The sequence below is a fragment of the Adiantum capillus-veneris genome, chromosome 11, assembly GCF_014529385.1.
Source record: "Adiantum capillus-veneris isolate H3 chromosome 11, ASM1452938v2, whole genome shotgun sequence".
NCBI classification, from domain to species: domain Eukaryota; kingdom Viridiplantae; phylum Streptophyta; class Polypodiopsida; order Polypodiales; family Pteridaceae; genus Adiantum; species Adiantum capillus-veneris.
Window position 1 is genome coordinate 148753885 of NC_140941.1, and position 21078 is coordinate 148774962.

General features: G+C 44.2%; 1 protein-coding gene across 3 annotated transcripts in view; it reads right to left on the bottom strand.

Annotated features, from left to right (window-relative positions):
- Nucleotides 1-21078, bottom strand: part of LOC147448199 (phosphatidylinositolglycan-like protein) — a 63472-nt gene that overhangs the window by 25463 nt on the left and 16931 nt on the right. For all 3 annotated transcript variants that reach the window (XM_086524079.1, XM_086524077.1, XM_086524078.1), the window contains exon 3: nucleotides 7686-7740. In XM_086524079.1, the coding sequence (XP_086380205.1) occupies nucleotides 7686-7740 (55 nt within the window). The remainder of the gene's footprint in view (nucleotides 1-7685; nucleotides 7741-21078) is intronic.

Genomic DNA, 21078 nt, shown 5'->3' on the forward strand with positions numbered 1-21078 from the left:
CTTGTGAACTAGTCTAGTTTGGATATGTTCTTGGTAGCCACTACCCTTCTTGACTAGCTAGCTAGTGATTAGAAGAGACTAGGATTGCATAAGTGCATTTAGGATTCTATCAGTCTCTTTCTTAATTCTCTCATTTCTTCTCTCCATAAGCTCTTTGATTAGAGCACTAGATTAGTGAATCTCACTATTGTGTGTAAAGAGCTTCTATACTTGCATTAAGAGATTGCATTGTGTAGTTAGGATTCAACAAATCTCTGGGTGCTGGTACCCTAATCAATAATCTTCTTGAACCTTTGGTCGGGAAAGATACCTAATTAGTGACATAGAAAGCTGAATAGAGGATTCAAATCTGCTTGCAATTTTGTTTGTGTATGTTGCTCTGTACAAGGCCCTTCAAGTTGAGCCTTTTCTCTTTTTGTTGTGTGTGTGAAACCCCACCTAAATAAGGCATTAATCATCTTGAAGAACCAACATCACAACCAATAGGCATACTGTTGGTGTACCACTTATTGCAGACAATCAGTGGAAGGTCCACGTACTTTCAATACTGCAGTCAGCTTGCATCCCTAGCAGAATCGGGAATATATTCAGGGGGAACTGAGTCCACAACCTCAAGCTTGACATCGTAGAAAGCTCCAGCCCACTTGGCAAGCACACCTTAAGAGCCATTAACTCATAGCTGCTGCTTGATCAGAACTCGGCAATAGCATAGCACACCGACAAAGCCACCTGGTACGAGCCTTAACGAGGCAATCAGTAGAAGACGTCTAGTCGGCCACCTACTATTCCTGGCTCAAGTAGCGTGCAGTAATCCAATAACCTCTTGGAAGCTGAATTTGACAGCACTCTCAATGCAACGAGCATATCTGTGCACTTGTTGGCGAAACAGGAAAATAGTTATTAATATATCACCTTGCTATTTTGGCTGCTTGCAGCATTAAAGTCGACCAATTCTACTGCTGCAAATTTTATCTTGGCGGCAAGTCACCAGTCTGGATATTTTTAATATCAACCGCACTCACTGGCAGCCAGCTCTTGGCACGTTGCAGACTTAGGGCAACCCTGACAGGTGCAACATCAGCTATTGACTCCATAAGTCTTTGGATTCCAAGCCGGAAAAGAATCGACACTTTCTTTTGAAAGGAAAGGAAACTTTTAAAGTTTCAATACATTATTATGTAAGAAGCCGTTCAAATCTTAGTTCAAATATTTTGGTGATTTAATATTTGGCCAGCCAAGGGTGTAACAAACTGCTGACGTGTCAACCCTAAAGAATGGAGCCAACTTGCAAATGCTGGCTGAGGGGCCTAAACGCTAAGAAGAACAAGTAACAAAAGAAGAAGTCCTACCAACCTACGGGACCCCGTCCGATGGAGCCCCAAGTGACATAAAGAATTAAAATAAAGCAGGATCCACACACAGGAAAAACTGATGACGTGGCAGATTTCCAAAAATTGCGCTGGCATGATGACGTGGCAGGCTATACGGATTTCCGCGTTTTGCATTGGCTGATGACGTGGCAACTGTACGGATTTCTGTAAATTACGCTGGCAGCTTTTTGGCATTGCTTTTGGACAAGAAGCTTTTGAGTTTTAAAGGCTTTTTATTGTAACTGCTTTTCAGGCCAAGGGTCTTTAAATATGAGGTTAGGGCTCATTCTCTGGCATGCTTCCTGGAGAAGGTGCAGAGTCTGGAGTACCGGCTTGTATTGTGTTGATGCAATATAAAGAATACCGAATGGGGCGCCAAGGTTTGGGGCCAATACTCTCTACGGTGGAATTCCGCCACTCCGTGTCGTCTCTCTCTCTCAGTTCATTTGTTATTGAAATGCTAAAAGTCTGTTCAGTCTGTTCTTTTCTACTGGCACGTGGTGCCCGTCTTGTGACTAAGGGCCTCTTCACACACAAGCACATTTTTGTCTTTAAGGGGAGGGGAGGCTTAACAGCAAAGCAAGAAATCATCGAACATCAATGTATTATTCATGTGTTATGGCGCTTTTATGCACACACATGAGCTCAATGTATAGAGGTGATACAAATCATCATCAAGGGGAGAAATTAAAGAAGCCAATGGCGGCGTATATTGTCGTGGCAAAGATCAAGAGTAGAAGAAGAAACAACAAATGTTAGCCACAACGACCATGTTTAGTGAGATAATGACAATGAAGTGACGTTTTCTATAGTACCCAAGGGGAGGTGTTTTGTAGTTGGTCTCTTGGATTAGAAATGTATAGATTTGTCTCTTGGATTTGTTATTGTCTTCTAAATTGCAAATGTGTAGCAGTGTCTCCCAAACCTAGCGCCCCTTTTGGTATTTCTTTATATTGCATCAACAAGGTACAACTCCCATGGCTCTACTCTGCATTTCCTGCAAGTAGACTGTCAGAGTGAGCCCATGGGTCATATTTAAAGGCCCTTGGCCTCTAAAAGCAGTTTACATGAAAAGCTTCAAGTTCTATAAGCATATGGTTCCAAACACTAACGCCCAAAGATGCCACCGCATTTCACTGAAATCCATACAGCTGCCATGTCATCAACGTAAAACACAAAATTCCGTACAGTATGCCACGTCAGCAAGTCAGTGCGTTTTGCGGCGTCCCTACAAAGTGTCAACGTAAATCTCAAAGAAAGTCCGTACAATCTTGCCACGTCAGCAATTGATTTCGCAAGTCCTTTGTGTGTGGAGGTGCTTTATTTTCATTAGCTCTAGACACTTGGGCCCCATTGGACAGGGTCCCATCAGTTGGCAAGACTTTACTAAGTTGCCCAAACTTCTCCTACCTCTACTGCTTCTAGGGTTTAGGCCCCTCAGCCGGGTATCTGCAGGTTGGCTCCCTTCTTCAATGGCTTGACACGTTAGCAATTGGTGACAAAGCGTGTGTTGTCAATTTGTCACTAGTTATAGGCCGAACTCCCAAGGGAAGATTGTCGCAACTTGTGGGACGTCCCATGTTTTGTGCCTTTTTTGTGTGTACCCTTCTCTAGGCTACTAGGATACCAATGTGGCATGAGTTATGTGATAGACCAAGTGATAGCATGTGCATTGCGACTACTTTCCACCTAGGATGTTGATGTGTATGGTGAGGTTTCACCCCATGATGTAACCTCTTACCCTCTTTGTATGCACATATAAGAGGCTTGGAATCTCTCTTTTCTAATGCATAATTGAGAGTTCTATTATAGTTTACATTCAGCTTTTGTATCAGCTCCTACACATTATATCCCCACACACCCACATTGTGTTGTATTAGCCCTCATTCACTACATCCACCCCCTACTCATATCCTACACAATTCCAATTAGCTGCTTAGTTCACATCTAGCAGTTTAGGATTCTAGAGTAGCCTTTTTTCAACACCTTTTTATTTTTGGTACTCAGACATTGTATCAGATTCGGCATGTTGTAACTCTTTGGTCTCATACGTCATTTTGGCCTTTTGAAGACGTTAACATAACATTTCATTTCATTTCCCCTCTCTCTCTCTCTCTCTCTCTCTCTCTCTCTCTCTCTCTCTCTCTCTCTCTCTCTCTCTCTCTCTCTCTCTCTCTCTCTCTCGGGTCTCTCACTATTTTTAGGGTGTCGTCACTTCTTCTTTGTTGTTTTGAGGGTTTCGAAATTGCTTTTTAACTGTTTTCGGAGTTCCGTCACTGTTTTTTGTTGTTTTTAGGGTTTCGAAACTGTTTTTTTACTATTTTTTAGGCTTGTGATTGTTTCTTGCTGTTTTTTAGGGTTTCAAATCTGCGTTTTGCTGTTCTTTAAGGTTTCACAAGCGTTTCTTGTTGTTTTCTAGGGTTTCTTGTATTAATTTGTTGTTTTAGACTCTCTATCTCTCTCTCTCTCATGGGAAGCATCGAAGAAGTGCCAACGGCTTCCCCCACGTGTAAGAGGACGCATCCCTCGCCGGCAGCCCACAAAGCCCTTTTCATGCGGACAGGGAAGAGGATGTCGGCAATAGAGAAGGAAATGAGAGAATGAAGAAACGAAGTGAAAGAGTGGAGGAAGGAGAGAAGCACTATTCTTCAAAGATGGACCGAAGAAAGAGATGGCATGCGTAGGAGGATCGCTTCGCTCGAGGAGAAAGTGGTCATCCAAGATTCCATCATCCGAAATCTACAAGTTGAGCTTCTTGAAGTCAAAAGTGGGCACTTGAAGAAGTGGAATTTCAGCATCTCATGATGGAGGAGTTGAACACAATCAAGAAACAAATGCGGGTCATCAAGGACGAGGAGGAAAAGAAGTCATCTTGGGTCGAGGTCATCACCAAGACACAAAAAAAAGTGGAGGCAGCAGAGAAATGGATCCAGGTCGCCCAGAAAGGGAAAGGTAAAGAGGCTTCTTCTACACCTACCATCATTAACATGACCCTCAAAGAACAGCAAAGAAGGCGGCTACGTGCCTTACATGTGAGGGTCACCGGCCTCAAGGATGTCAACAATGTTGAAAAAGAGGTCACAAGCCTCATGTCCATGATGGGAATGGAGAAGCCTTTACATACAAAGGCATGGAGGGTGGGCAAGAGGAGTGAAGGCCCGGGAGAGTCCTCAAAGCAAAGAGCACTCATACTACATTTCCCCTCCTTGGAGGAGGAGGAGTTCTTGAAGAAGAGGCCAACCCTCAAGAAGACCGGTATTTTTCTCGGTGATGATCTCACCCTCTCGCAACTAGCTCACACGAGAGAGGTGATGCCAGAGATTACAACAGCAAGGGAGAAGGGAAAGACTGCCTTCTAAAGAGATGGTCGGGTAGTGATTGTAGAGCGACGCTCTACATGACGGTGAAAGACCTATGGGACCATACTGAAGATGGCACCCTGGAATTGTAATGGATCTTAAAGGTTGGATGTGGGCGCCTTTGAGGATAGCTTTCGGGACAGGGACATTATATTCTTCTCAGAGACTCATCACGCCCCTGGACAGATGATGCCACATGTGATATGATATAGATGGGAGACAGCTTGCCGGACTGACACACGATCTAAGCATGGGAGCAAAGGATCGGGGGAAGTAGCAGTATTATTCAGAGAGGAGCTACAGCCACTCCTACACATTCTACGAAGAGACGATCATGCTAGATACATGTGGGTGAGGCTGAGGGCCAACACAGGCCGATTTTTATACATTGCCATATGCTACTTTCCCCCTAGTACATCAGTCTATGCTGGGCCTAGAGGTCAGTCACCTTTCTCAATCCTAGACAATGACATATGGGAGCTTTCCAAGGATGGTGACATCCTCCTCCTAGGGGACTTCAATGCCCGGACGGGCAATGCTCAGACAGTCTTCGATGACACTTCAGTGGAGATGCTTAGAGAACTCGATGTAGGAGATTTGGGGCTTGATAAACATTCACAAGATAGAGAGCAGACAGAGTATGGGAGACATCTCACGGAGATGGCGACTACACATGGTCTGGAGATACTTAATGGCCTACAACGTTTTCCTGGTTTCACATGCTTCCCACACAGACATGGGGCCAGCACAATGAATATGTCATGGCACATCAGAGCTTCATTCCCTGCATTCATCATTAGACAGTAGGACCAAGACAAGTGGGTGTAACAGTGGATCATGCTCTCGACACTTTCCATCTCCTTTCAATACGGTACAGCCCTGGTGTCAGGAGGGAGGACACATACCCGCTATACATGTACACAAGAGATTGATTGTGTTTATACACACAAGATCTATAGTCGTCTATGTACAGCAGCTAGGCCAAGACTTTCAATGGAGGAGATCACCACTTTACTGACTGAGACATTGCATAATGCAGCAGCATAGGCATACCCAGACACTCAGCCTAATCAGAGACGCCGTTCTAGGACCATGCCTCAGAACAGTTGGTATGACAAGGAGTGTAGAGAGACGAGAGCACAACTTCAGAGAGATCTTCTCCTAGGGGTCATCAATCACAGACAGTCTCGGATAGCCTTCAGGAGCCTTGTGCGACGGAAGAACCGAGTATTCCTAGCCCAAATGGAACGAGACTTATACGAGTTGTTCTTAAGTAGAGACTCAGGAGAGGCATGGCGTTTCTTTCATGAGCACTCCCCTCCCCCAGTGATTACTTCTCTTGATGTGTGGGGTCAGTATGCAACATCCTTATATACGGTCCCTCGACAGACACTCCTTCCAGATCCTCCTGAGCCATGCCCATCTACAAGTACTTTCTTTACCACTGAGATGGTAAAGACAGCCATTGACAGGATGAGTACCAAGAGGGCATATGATCATGATGGTCTAGTAGCAGAGCACTTTATACATGCTAGAGATATGCTGGCAGAGGTTCTTGCAGTTCCGTACAATCGTGTCATGTGCGAGGGTCTACCTGAGACTTGGAGACTATCTACTAATGTGCCTATCTTCAAGGCAGGTGATCCTATGGAGCTTGGAAACTACGTTACTATTATGATTGGACACACATTGGCACGGTTGTATGCATCTATCCTTGAGCAGCAGCAATTGAGCAGATGGGCAGAGAGCGAAGGCATACGAGCAGCAGGACAGGCCAGTTTTAGGAGAGGCTTCTCCACTCTTGACCATATTCTGACACTCAGAGCCATCATTGAGGAGGGTAGGGCACGTGGGAGACGGATTTATAGTAGCTTTGTGGATTTCCACAAAGCATTTGACATGGTGCCCAGAGCCAGATTGATGCACAAACTACAGGAGATGGGAGTGCCCATGAGTTGATTTTGGGGATCATGGCTCTATGCAAATCAGTGGTGGGACATGTACGCACTCCAGAGGGGATATCTAATTTAGTTCACTCCACTATTGGAGTGAAACAAGGCTGTCCATAGACTCCTACTCTATTTGGTATGTATATAGATGAGGTTTCTAACTACATTGACAGAGAGGGTGACAGAGGTGCCCAGCTGGCAAGGACATGGATTCCATTGTTGTTATATGCTGATGATATTGTGTTGATCTCTGACACACTGGAGGGTATGCAGCGACACTTGGATGCAGCTCAACATAAGCCAGTTTCTATACAACGGTGTAGTACAACAGATTGCCAGAGCCAAGTCCAAAAATCTGTTCAAGGCTTGGTATGTTTGGCAATTTGTATATTAGGCGGATTTAATTCCAGTTCATCCGACTGTTCAGATAATTTGGAATCGGGTCACTAAATCCAGGGCGCCCAATAGTCATTAATATTAAAGGTAGTTGATAGGGCATACACACCGCTGAACAGGGAAATAATTAACAAACTAGCTTCATAGTTTCCATAGACCTACGCACATGTAACAATGCCTTAACATGTACGAATGTGTCCATGATATTTAGATCCTACATTTACATGTATATAGACCTTAACTCCATTATCACACATTTGTACTTTTATTTTTGGTGTGGAGGTCTATGGAACAAAATCTGATGTAAGTGAGATTAAAAGGAAGGCAAAGAAGAAGAGAATGCCAAGAAAAGTCAAACTTAAGGTCCCTCTTCTATCCTTGAGAATCAACCACTCAGCTTGTTTCCACGATCGTGAACTTCAATAAACATAAGCTTCCTTGAATGCAACAAAACACCTACCAAGCAAAGACCTCCCAAATTTACTCACATAGCAAGCACTCAGGGTAGCTACTAACGTTTATAAAGTCTAGAATTTGAGCCTGTGACTAAGAACACATAAACAGAGTAGACATTAATTAAGAAAAAGATAAACTCTTGAAAAGAGGCAAACCTGAAATACGACGTCTCTAACTGTATTCCAAATGTTGGCATTATAACCACCACCTCTACACACATCCCATGTACAATAACAGAGATATTAATGACAGAATATAGTTTAGCACAAAAGCTACTGCAAAAAAAAAAAACTCACAGAACATAGTCCATATTATGGGAATGTTTACTAACGTGCTTAGGTCTAACTACGCATTTCTTCTCTAGAGGAGCAATAAAATATAAACAGGGGTTTATTAAAGGTATTATGTTGGCAGCTTATATATTCCTCAATGAACCCAGCATATGCCCCTATTCCTCCTCTAACAAACCTCATAAATAATAAATTAACAAAAAGCTTCAAATTGCTGTTGATAAGAAAACTCCAAAATGGATAAAAAGATACAACATGTACATGCTGCAGGCATGCAAATGTATCATTGTAGTCTCACAAATTTAGTTCCTTAATTGAGCTATCTGCATGCGCATGTGGCCACGGATACAAAAACATGTATATGAGTATGTGCACTTGCCCACATGTCTATGGATGTGACCATCGCTTTGTGTGCACCTGTGCACAGAGAGAGAGAGAGAGAGAGAGAGAGAGAGAGAGAGAGAGAGATGTGTGAACATTGAGTCAATTCACATTGTTGTCTCTAATCAGACCCAGAGGTGACAATCGTTTACTTAGTGTCGAGTCACTACATGTATTGATGTACATCATCTATTGTACATTTTATTGTCAGATGCAGAGATTAGACAAAATCGAGCGATAGTGGGGGCATTCTCTTACAAGTCTCACACTTCTCGCAATACGAAGAGCTATTGACCTATCTTTTCATCAGTGCATATTGGTGTTGATTCTCTCTTTCCTGTGGTTAGAACATCTCTCTTGGGAACATTGTATTGAACAATGTGCAACATGTGCCTAAGCTTTCATCAAACCTCTTCTCCATCCCAAACGCAACCCCTAAAGGTCTTAAGAGTATATGTTGATGATGAAGTTATTAAAGTGATTGATAGAAGAAACCTCTTTTTGTGGCTCATGGTTATTATGAAGGTTGCTTGTATCATATACAGTGATTCTCTTCCAGTTTGCAGCCGTACGACTCACACTTGAATCAATTGTTATTGTTCATCTGAAGTCTATCTCAAAAAGGGGTGATGTCACAAACTGCTGACTGAGGAACGGAGCCAACCTACAGATCCCGGCCGAGGAGCCTAAACCCTAAGAAGAAGCAGCCGAAGAAGAAGAAGCAGTCCTACCAACTTATGGGACCCCGTCCGATGGGGCCCAAGTGACATAAAGGCATTAAAAATAAAGCAGGCCCACACAGACCCACGCACGAAAAACCTGATGATGTGGCAGTTGTACAAACGTTCGCAATTCGCGCTGACATGCTGACGCGGCAACTGTACAGATTTCCGCACAACGTGCTGGCAGCTTTTGGCGCTAGTGCTTTTGGGACCGGTTGCTTTTGAGTTTGACTGCTTTTCATGTAACTACTTTTCAAGGCCCAGGGCCTTTAAATTTGTACGGAGGGCTCATTCTATGGCATGCTTCAGTATGGCATGCCTCAGTGTGAAGGTGCAGAGATTGGAGTATCGGCATTGTACTGAGTTGAAGCAATATAAAGAAATACCGAAGGGGCGCCAAGGTTTGGGGCCACTACTCTCTAGGGTAGAATTATGCCACTCCGTGTTGCGTGTGCTCTCTCTCTCTTTCAGTTCAGTTGTTATTGAAGTGCTAAAAGGCTGTTCAATCTGCTCTTTTTCGTTGGCACGTGGTGCCCGTCTTGTGGCAGTGGTATCAAAGCTTCACGCGTGTGCTTTTCTGAAAGCATACCGGTCCCACCAAAGAAAGAGCAAACACAGCAAACCGGCGCTTCCAAAGTCTACTGAAAATTTATTTGAAGAATCTTCATGGCCCTACCCCGGACTTATTAGGCAATCCCACCCTTACTTCATCGCGCATCGGGCGCGCTCCCGTCTTCACCGCTCTGTCTTGCAGGGCATAACCATAAAGAACCCAAGACATGGCGTTCATGGATTCGGCAAAATACTTGCAATTTCTCCTCGACGAGCTTTGCGACATTCTTTCGCGGCCCCCTCAACAGAATCTTCCAATGCTACAAAGTTTTCAACAGTTTTTCAATTACATGTTACCCCCGTTGATGCCCCAGGAGGTACCTCCTCCTCTGGCACCAGAAAGTAGGAGAGCTTCCAACCGGCAACCTTCCCATCGTCTCTTCCGATTGGGGGAGTCTTTAGGAATACGGTGCATCCATCTGACCTTGACCCTCTGCAACCGCCTTTGCCACTGTCATTGCCCCCACATCCCCCACCACCACCGCCACCAGGCTACAATGGTTGGAGCCCATATGGTGTCACGTGCACATCTAACCCTATGTGCCTGTGGACAAGCTACTTCATGGCAAGGGTTTAGTTAGCTTAGGAAGTGTTCTGGCACCTTTGTGAGTCTGTTCGCAAACCGTGCATGTCCAGACACTTAGAGTAGTTGCATGTCCTCTGGTTGCACACAGCATGATCATCAACATTACCATTAGGAGCAATTTACAGTGCCCAGAACCTATTTTTCCTATTTTAGTCATTTCTCACTTATTATTAATAAGTGACTTTGTTGGGAAACTGGGTAGGGCAACTTTGGCAAGTCGGTATATAAGAAAAGCTAGCGCTAGCTTTCTGGCAGAAGAGGCAGCAGGTACCAAGTGTCTAGCAATGCACCTTCTCAACAAGACCCCCGAAGGAACCTAGCGTTTTCAGTCATCAAGAACAGCCTAGCCTTTTCAGCATTTGCAGATCAGCCCCAACGTTTTGCAAGTTGCAGATCAGCCTGGCGACAGCACATTCCATAGCGTTTTTGCAGCAGATGACTCATCAGACCTAGCGTTTTTGGAACAACAAATCAGCCTAGCGTTTTGCATTTCCTTAGCGACAGTTCGGCCCACATCATCAGCGTTTTACATTTTCAGCGATTAGACTCCGTACTGCAGCCCCCAAACCTCGCAGATCTCACCTTCCCGTAGCAGATCCTCGCCGCACGGTCAGATCAGCCAACGTTTGCAGATTCAGGCCGCTATTCGCAGATTTCAGCATCTGCATTTTCAGCGCGTTGTCGTCGCATCATCGTCACCGACATAGAGTCAGAATTCAGCAGATACAAGATTTGCAGATTTTCGCCCTAGCGTTTTCAGTTTTTAGCTCGTCTTGTCATCGTTATCATCGTCGTCGACATCGTCCTCAAGACCATTGCATTTAGAACATTCTACGAGATTTGTGCAATCAATAGCATAGACCTCTCTCGCCATACAGAGTGGGGCCCTTGGAGGAGGGTTTGACAACATTCTGGTGTCGTATACTTCTCTCTCTATCTCTCATTCTCAGCACCTTCATTCACAGTGTTTATCCACTTTGATTGTGATCATTTGCACTCTGTCACTAAAGAAACGGAAGGCTCTCCCTTCCGTAAGCAAAAGGAACCCTTGAGCACAGTTAAGAGCACTCATCTTGAGCAAAGTTCAACATCCACTTCCGTTGCACCTTACATTGGTATCAGAGCTTTGGCAGTGTTCTATACCACTGAAGAAAATAACCACAAGAATTTTTTTTGCTTGTTGCGGTCGCAAGTAACCCAAGTCCACTTGGCCGTGTCGATTCCTAATCGTGTATTTGAAAAGTGACAGAAAACCCAAGAAAGAAGGGCTTGTCAACCCTCCCCTTGTTTCTCTTTTCACTCATTGAGAGCAGACCGTGCACTTAGCGGCCGGCCAATCGACGTGAGGTGGGAAAAAGCAACGTTGGTGTGAGGGCAAGGCCGACAAGGGTACGCCCACGGGAAAGAGAAGAGCTCGGGTAAGAGAAGATCCTTCTCTAACACAGATTGCAGCTAAAGAAGAACCTCAAGAACTCAAGACCCTCAAGAACCCAAGAACCCAAGTTCCTCATGAACTTAAGAACCCAAGACTTCATGTATGGTCATCACCCGAAGCAGAATGGATACTTCGCATGGAGGTGATGAGCATGGAAGTGGTGAAGAAGAATTTTCCCCACCGGGAGGTTTTTCTGACCCTCCCTCCTCCCCATCTACGCCAAGGATTGCACCAAATCCTATGGAGGCTTTGGTCAAGACGATGATGGACATGATGTTACAACAAGAAGCGCAACGCGCTGCCTTGGGGCGCGAGCGCGAAGAAAGAAAGCTATCCTTGGATCGCGAATGCGAAGAAAGACGAGCATCCTTGGATTGCGAGCGTGAACAAGCGCGCTTGGCGGCCGAGGAAAGAAAGGCAATCTTGGATCGCGAACGCGAAGAAAGAAAGGTAAAATTGGATCGCGAGCGCAAAGAAAGAAAGGCAGACTTGAAGCGTGAGCGCCAGCAAGCGCACTTGGTAGCCGAAGAGAAAAGGGTAGCCTTGGAGCGTAAGCGTGAGCAAGCGCGCTTGGCGGCCGACGAAAGAAAGACAACTATTGAGCTTGAGCGTGAGCAAACACGCGAAGCCATCGAGTAGCGGCCGAAGACAGATGAGCAGCCTTTGAGTTAGAGCTTGGTGGTTCATCAAGTGGCGCAAGCCGAGATTCGGACTCCAACAATCCCGTCACCCAGAAGTTGACATTCAGTAAGTATGACGATAAGATGGATGCTAGTGTTATTCATCTTAGTTGCATCAATTTAATGCTTATTTTGCGACAACTAAGAAGACAGGAAATAGCAAGGTTTTAACGGCAGCCATGTACCTTGCCGGTGAAGCCATTAATTGGTATCACGCATGGCAAGAGGCACAGTTGACCTCGCACCTAGAGAAAGCTGACGAATACGTGCCCCTTTCCTTCAATTGGGCCAACTTCCAAGACAAGCTCAAGGCGCGGTTTATGCCTCCTCAGTACCTAGCGCAATAGAAAGAAGATTGGCGCAATCTCAAGCAGAATGGTATGCCAGTCATGTCTTTTTCTAACCGTGTTTTGCAGCTCGGCACCCAATTACGCAAATCGGATGATGAGCCCATAGAGGCTTTCCCTCTTGGGTTGGACGAATATATCAAGTTTAATGTAGAAGTCTTCGAACCCGTGGATCTCAACAAGGCGGTAACAATTGCTATCTCCCAAGAGATGAAGCACAACAAGGGAAAGCCTAAGGAGAACCAGTCGTCTCAAAGTACCTCCCAGACTTCTCAGAACCCTCAGAATGGTAAGAATGGTAAGAACGGTAACTCTTCTAGCCAATCTTCCTCTAATCCTTCGGAAAAGAACTCACAAAATGAATCTAAGGGTAAAGCTAAAACGCCTACTAAACCTAAGCTAACCCCGGATGAAAAAGCTGCAAAAGGAATTATAGGAGGATACATAACAACAGCAGAACAAGTCATTTATGCTAAGGAAGGTTGTTGTTATCAATGTCACGTCAAAGGTCACATTAAGGCGGCTTGTCCTAACACAGCCCCACCTAAAGAACCTAAGGCACCCGCAGTTGTTAGGTTCAAGCCCTGTATCGTCTACCCGTGGGAACATATCCCTATAACATGCAACTGCAACTCCACTTCGTTTAGAAGTTTTGCATGGCTACAACATCTGATATATTGTAAGAATTTTGTCAAAGTTAATACAAAAAAAACTTGTGTTGTGTCGAAGCTGCTCTCTCTCTCCATCTCGTTCATCCCCTCTGTGTTTTGCACGCTCAAGGAGCCATGGACCCTCACCGTCGCCAGCCACCATAGCCGCTGCACCCAACACTGATATCAGAGCCTAGGCGGGCCAAAGCAAGGAGGCGTTGGCAAAGAAGCCTTCTAAAACGCTACAAGAAAGCCAAGGGTGGCGCTGTTGAGCGAGGTGGTCGTCTTCTAGGCAACATATCAAAACGCCTACAAAACGAAGGCAAAGAAGACCTCTGCGACTTACATCTCAAAACGCTGTTGTTCCTAGGCAATGAAACCCCACAGTGGTTCTCCAGCTTGCCTCTCAAAATGCCCTCAAAACTCCCAAAGGCAGTTGCCAACACCTCGGCAGCATCTCAAAAGGCATTGAAGGATTGTAGGCAATTTTTCGAGCATATCAAGATGTTGTCTGTCCGGTTGTGGTAGAGGTGGTCTTTCTTTATCTAGCATATCAAAATGTTGTTGCAAATCATTGAGCCACCGAGAATGCATTTCAAAATGCTACTATAATTTGGTAGTCTGTATTGCAATCCAGCATAGTTTTGGTCAAACTTTTTGGCAGTTTTGCGAGCATATCAAAAGGCTGCTAGTTACACGGTCCCTTGTTAGTGACACACACGAAGGTAAAAATAAATGGTAGCGTCAAGAGCTTGAGATCGGCAAGAAACCAGGTGAAGCGCGAAGATACATGGATTGCCAATTGCAGGGAGACACACAATCCTTGTGCAAACCATTTGCTTCGAGCACTCAATACATCAACAAAAAGTACAAAAATTGTTTTCTCTCTCAGATACATAGATTTGTTATGTTTTGTCCTTTGTCAACACAATTATGTTTTTCAGTCAAAGCCTCTTTTACCTTATCTATTGTCAATCATGCCATGATACACATTTGTATGGGTTATAAACATTGCCACACATAGGTGGTAAGACCTCCAAAAACATTTGTTCTCAACCCATTTTTGTTGCACTTCTCGTGAGGTTACTGGGTACACCTTAAACCCAAGGTTTGGTAGTAAACCAAAAACTCCATTTGTTGGTAGCTAATTTTTCAACCTACACCCTATCTGTTCAAGGGGGGGTTCAATATCATAGCACTAGGTTATGGATACACCAAAATCTTTGGTTGTGAGAGAACCTAAAACTCACGGGTATCGAGTACACCAAAAACTTGAGATATTATGAGAATGATGTAGTTCGGGCTTGAGGGGGGGATTGTTGGGTTTAAGCCCTGTATCAGCTACCCGTGGGAACATATCCCTGTAACATGCAACTGCAACTCCACTTCGTTTAGAAGTTTTGCATGGCTACAACATCTGATATATTGTAAGGATTTTTACAAAGTTAATACAAAAACAAAGCGTGCTTTTGTGTTGTGTCGAAGCTGCTCTCTCTCTCCATCTCGTTCATCCCCTCTTTGTTCTGCATGGTCAAGGAGCCATGGACCCTCACCGTCGCCATGCACCATAGCCGTTGCACCCAACAGCAGAAACCACAAGCACTTTAATGAACCAAACTGAATCTTCTCATGTCTCTGACACCCACATTGATGAGTCTCTCATGAAGTGTTATGGTCATGTGAAGGGTCAACGTTTTGTCATATTGTTTGATCCAGGCAGTATGCATGATGTGATTAGTACCTCTCTTGTACAGAGAGCCCGCCTAGAGGTTAGTCAGACATCTCCTCTCGAGGTGTTTGGCTTTGCTCCCGGTATGGACTCTCTCATCACGCAAGAGTGCCTTGATGTGTTGTTTACAGTTCAACAAGCTGCCTTCCGTAGAAAATTTGTCGTGTCTCCTCTCTCAAGATATAACATGCTTTTGGGCATTGGATGGTTTTGTGAGCATAACCCTCTCATTGATTGAGAGGACAACACTCTCACATTAAATGCCAAGAGTGACTCTCCCATGATCATTCATGCTGAGGAGGGTCTGCATTCTTTGCCTCTCATTTCTCATGTGCAAGTAAAGTGTGAATTACGACGAAGAGCACAAGCGGGATTCATCTATGCCTCTCCAAATACCCAGAGCATTCATGCTCCAAACAGGTATTCAGCTTTGTTTACCAAGTTTAAGCATCTCTTTTTGCAAGATGATCTTCCACCCCGTCTCCCACCCAAGCGGCCGAAGAACCATTGCATCGAGCTTACGGAGGGGGCACAGCCTATCAATAAGGCTCCCTACCGTTTGAACAAGACACAGGAAGAAGAGTTAGAGCGGCAACTCACGGAGATGGTGGCTAGAAGATTTATATATCCTAGTGTAAGTCCTTTTGCTGCTCCTATTTTGTTTGTCCGCAAGAAGGATGGTTCGTCTCGTTTGTGTGTTGATTACAGGGCATTGAACAAGATGACCGTCAAGAACAAGTTTCCGATGCCTCGCATTGAGTATATCCTTGATAGGCTCAACGGGGCAAAGGTTTTCAGTAAGGTCGATCTCAAAAGTGGATACCATCAGGTAAGGTTATTCAAAGGCGACATCTACAAGACCGCCTTTCGCACAGAGCGAGGGCAATGGGAGTATGTTGTTATGCCTTTTGGATTGACAAGTGTCGTGGGTACATTTAATCGTCTCATGGTAAGTCATTTTGGCGATATGATTGATGTATGTGTGTTCATCTTTCTTGATTATATTCTCATTTATTCTGCATCGTGGGAACAACATGAAAAGGATGTAGAAAGGGTACTGACCCGTTTGGATGAGTGTCAATTGTACATTGCAGCTAAGAAATCTGAGTTTTTCTCATTGAAGTTACTTATCTGGGTTATATCATTCCTGTAGAAGGAGTCAAGCTAGACCCCGCAAAGGTGGAACAGGTACGTAATTGGGATTTGCCCAAAACTACATATGATGTGCGTTCTTTTCTTGGTTTATATCAAGCATCTAGTTCGCACATAGAGAATTTTGCACACATTGCCGCACCTATGACAGATGTTTTAAAAGGAGTAAAGGCTCGCCAACAGCGCGTGGATTTACCCGAGGCAGCCATTGAGGATTTTGCAGCTCTCAAGGTTGCGATGACAGAAGCCCAGTGTCTTATCCTTGCCTCTTGGGATGACCCCTTTGAGATATGGAAGGATGCTAGCAATGTCGCCATAGGCGCTGTGCTTTAGCAGCACGGTCGTCCAGTAGCTTTCCTTAGTCGGAAGCTCAATAGTGCAGAAAAGAACTATTCAGTTTTGATAAAGAACTTTTGGATGTCATTCACTCTCTTAAGCATTAGAAGCATTTTCTTTATGGTAGAGAGTTTACAGTTCGCACAGATCACCAAGGCCTCAAGTGGCTCCAGTTTATGCTTAGTGCACATTGGAGTGATCGCAAAGCACGGTGGTCACAATTTTTTGAGCAATTTGGAGGTTTGATTGAGTATGTGCCTCGAAAAGCTAACCATGTCACAAATGCGTTAAGTCGCAAAGGATAGATCCTGGCTCTTAAGTCAAGATCCACAGTTTCTCTTCACGGTGTGTTTCGACAGCATGAAGAACAAGTATGCGGATTCCGAGTTTGGTAAGCAATGGTTGCAGGCTCTTGCTTCCCAAGGGCCAAGCAACTATCTCATTCATGATGGTTTGTTATATTTTCGTCACCGTCTATGTGTGTTTCCCTCTCTCAGGACAATGATATTGCATGATGCACATGACTCTCTCATGGGTGGACACAGGGGAATGAACACAACTCTGGAAAAAATAAAACAATTCTTTTATTGGCCTAAAATGCGAAAAGATGTGTTTCGTTATGTCACACAGTGCACTATTTGTCAAAAGGTAAACGCTCCTCGAGGTAAGCAGCAAGGTCTCTTGCTTCTGCTGCCTATTCCCGATGGACCTTTTCAAGATATTTCCATGGATTTTGTGACTAACCTTCCATCTAGTTTGCATTCAAGAAACACTCAATGTTTGACAATTGTTGATCGTTTCAGCAAGTTTTGCATGTTCATTCCTTGTAAGGCCACAGTCACCGCACAAGATGTAGCACGGTTGTTCATTAAGCATCGGTACCCCCTCATTGGTTTGCCAAAATCGATTGTCTCATATAGGGATGTTAAGTTCACGTCTAATTTTTAGCGCGCACTCTTTAAAAATTTTGGCACTAAGTTAAATTTTTCATCGGCTTTTCATCCACAGTCAGATGGTCAGACAGAGATTTACAATCGGTTGGCTTTTGATATTTTAAAGTCATGTGCATAATCAGCACTCTCATTGAGAGCTCTATCGCCCATTGGTTCAGGCTATTTTGGATGACTCTTTTTCCTCTACCATTGGTCGAACTCCGTATGAGGGAGCTTTTGGTCGTCCGTTCCAGTCACTTTTCACTCGCTCGGTCAGTCAAATGCCGGATGCCAATGCTGAAAGTTAGTCGTTGGATGAGATTTCTGAGAGTGATAAGCTTCGGCTAAGCAAGGCTTAGGAGTCTTACTCATGCCAAGCTAACAAGCATTGTCAGGATGTTTCAATCAAGGAAGGAGATTGGGTGTATTTAAGAATCATGAAGCGACATCTTAACCAAGTTGGAAAGAAGTATCCAAAGTTGTCTTTTAGAATGTATGGTCCATTTTATCATTAAAAAGATAAATGAGGTTTCAATGAAATTGCAATTGCCTAACTCATGGTCAATGCATAACGTTTTCCATGTTTCTTGGTTGAAAGTGTTTCAGGGAACACCTCCATAGGACATTTCAAAAGAAGAAGAACCGGAGATCATCGATGAAGCAGAAGTCATAGAACCGGAGCAAGTGTTGTTGAATCGGTTTCGCCATGGCTCAAAGAAACAAGTCTGGCAGTACTTTTTGAAGTTCAAGGATCGAGGAACCCACGAAGCAGTGTGGGTCGATGAAGAGTTTTTCAAAGATTATCCCGAATTATTGCCAGCCTACAAGGACGCCATGCAGATCGGTACCAGTACCACACTTTAAAAAGGAGGGGATGTCACGTGCACATCTAACCCTATGTGCATGTGGTGGACAAGCTACTTCATGATAAGGGTTCAGTTAGCTTAGAGAGTATTCTGGCACCTTTGTGAGTCTGTTCCCAGACCGTGCATGTCCAGAAACTTGAGTTAGATGCATTTCCTCTGGTTATACACAGCATGATCATCAGCATTACCATCAGAATCCATCAGGAGCAGTTTACAGTGCACAAAACCTATTTTCCCTATTTTAGCCATTTTTCACTTTCTATTAATAAGTGACTTTGTTGGGAAACTGGGTAGGGCAACTTTGGCAAGTCAGTATATAAGAAAAGCTAGCGCTAGCACTTTCTAGCAGAAGAGGCAGCAGGTACCAAGTGTCTGCCAGTGCACCTTCTCAGCGAGACCCCCGACGGAACAACCTAGCGTTTTCAGCCATCAAGAACAGCCTAGCCTTTTCAGCATTTGCAGATCAGCCCCAGCGTTTTGCAAGTTGCAGATCAGCCTGGCGACAACAGATTCCATAGCATTTTTGCAGCAGGTGACTCATCAGCCCTAGCGTTTTTGGAGCAGCAAATCAGCCTAGCGTTTTGCAGTTCCTTAGCGACAGTTCAGCCCACATCATCAGCATTTTGCCTTTTCAATGATTAGACTCCGTACCGCAGCCCCCAAACCTCGCAGATCTCACCTTCCCGTAGCAGATCCTCGCCGCACGGTCAAATCAGTCAGTGTTTGCAGATTCAGCACACTATTCGCAGATTTCAACATCTACGTTTTCAACACGTCGTCATCGCATCGTCGTTACCGCCATCGTCACCGATATAGAGTCAGAAATCAACAAATACAAGATTTGCAGATTTCACCATAGCGTTTTCAGTTTTCAGCCCATCTCGTCGTCGTCATCATCGTCATCGACATCGTCCGCAAGACCATTGTACGAGATCTGTGCAATCAATAGCATAGACCTCTCTCGCCATAGAGAGTGGGGCCCTTGGAGGAGGGTTTGACATACATATTGTCTAATTGCTGTAGGAACTGCAATGCTTTCTTTTTATCTTTCACCCCAGAAAAGGTGAAAAATTTAACTGTCTTGCCGCAATCCTTGAAATCTTTCGGTTGGTTAGACATGTATCCCAAGTACGGATAATAAGGGTATCCATATGTAAGGTGCAACGGAAGTGGATGTTGAACTTTTCTCAAGATGAGTGCTCCGAACTGTGCTCAAGGGTTCCTTTTGCTTACGGAAGGGAGAGCCTTCCGTTTCTTTAGTGAGAGAGTGCAAATGATCACAAACAAAGTGGATAAACACTATGAATGACGGTGTTGAGACACACTATGAATGACGGTGTTGAGACTGAGAGATAGAGAGAGAAGAATATACAAAAGAATCCAAGATTTCTCGAGCAACAGAATTTCTTAAAGATAATGCAATGCAATGGTGGAGTTCAATCGCGACACAACAGCATGCTCCAAGGACCTGGCAAGCTTTCAAGACAGTCTTTGCACGTAGTTATATAACTTCTTTCTTTGAAGTCCGGATTTTGGCAAAGTGGGACAACTTGAAAATGCTTTCCATAGAAACCACGGACGACTATAACCAAAGGTTTCTCGACGTGTACCTTCCGGTTTTCTCTCTCTAAGTTCATTCCCTTGGAGACCCAATGCGAGCGCTACACCATTGGACTACCATCACCATTGCAGGAATATTGTCTCTCCAAGCAAGGCTCCACCATGCAAGACCTTATGGACCATGCCACAGTTGGCTACAAAGTGATGAAGGAAAAGTTGGAGTTTACCACAAAAGAACCTCCGACCACTAACCACAACTCTCAGCAACAACGAACAAATTCTCCAAAGTCTCGTGAAAGTCAACCGCAAAGGCCTCGTTCGACGCCTCAACAACAAGACACCTTATCACAAGAAGGGCGATGCTTTGGATGCTTTCAAACGCATAACCATTCTAGTTGTCCCCATCGCAATGATAGACCAACGGAGCCGACAGTCGATAGAACCTCAGCGCCACCTCCAGCTAAGAGAGCTAGACCCGCTATTGGACTAGTACCTGATATCTATGGCATACGCCTTGAAAGTACAAATGAATTATGTCGAGCCAATGGCAAAGTTAATGGCTTCAAAGCGCTAATTTTCTTTAACCCAAGAGTTACAAAGAACTTCATCCATCCAGAATTCTTGAAGCAGATGCACTTTGATTATGATGCAGAGGGTGGAGAAATTGAAGCCGAGCTAGCCACGGGGCAAACTCAGAAAGTGTTACCGCTCATTGATGCTCTTCCATTGAGTATCCAAGATTATCATGGAAAAGTCGATTTCCACATTATGAAGTTGGGCAATTGTGACATTCTCTTGGACATGCCTTGGCACGACAAGAATGATGCGACTCTCCACATTTGAAACCGAACTATTACCCTAATGCAAAAGGACAAGCCAGTCGTCCTCAAAGTTCGGTTGTCCAAACAAAAACCTATATACCTTCATAAGTTCAGAATAGTCTCAACTCACGAATTATAAGAGAGAACAAAGCACTCATAAAACCATAAAAGCAAGGGACACAAGAAAAGAAAAGAAAAAATGAAAACAAACAAACAAACAAACTAAATCACTTTGTTTGCTATGAAACAAAGCTAGATAAAACAAAACACTATTAACTTAAAAATGTTTTTAGAAAAGTCATGCATAAAATAAGTTAAATAAGTTGACACAACTTACTTGGCTTAAAACAACTACTCAACTTTAAGCAAAAAAGGATAAGACATCTTAAAAATTTAATCCTAGAAATCAAATTTCACACAACTTCTAAAGGAACACATTCTTAAGTCCT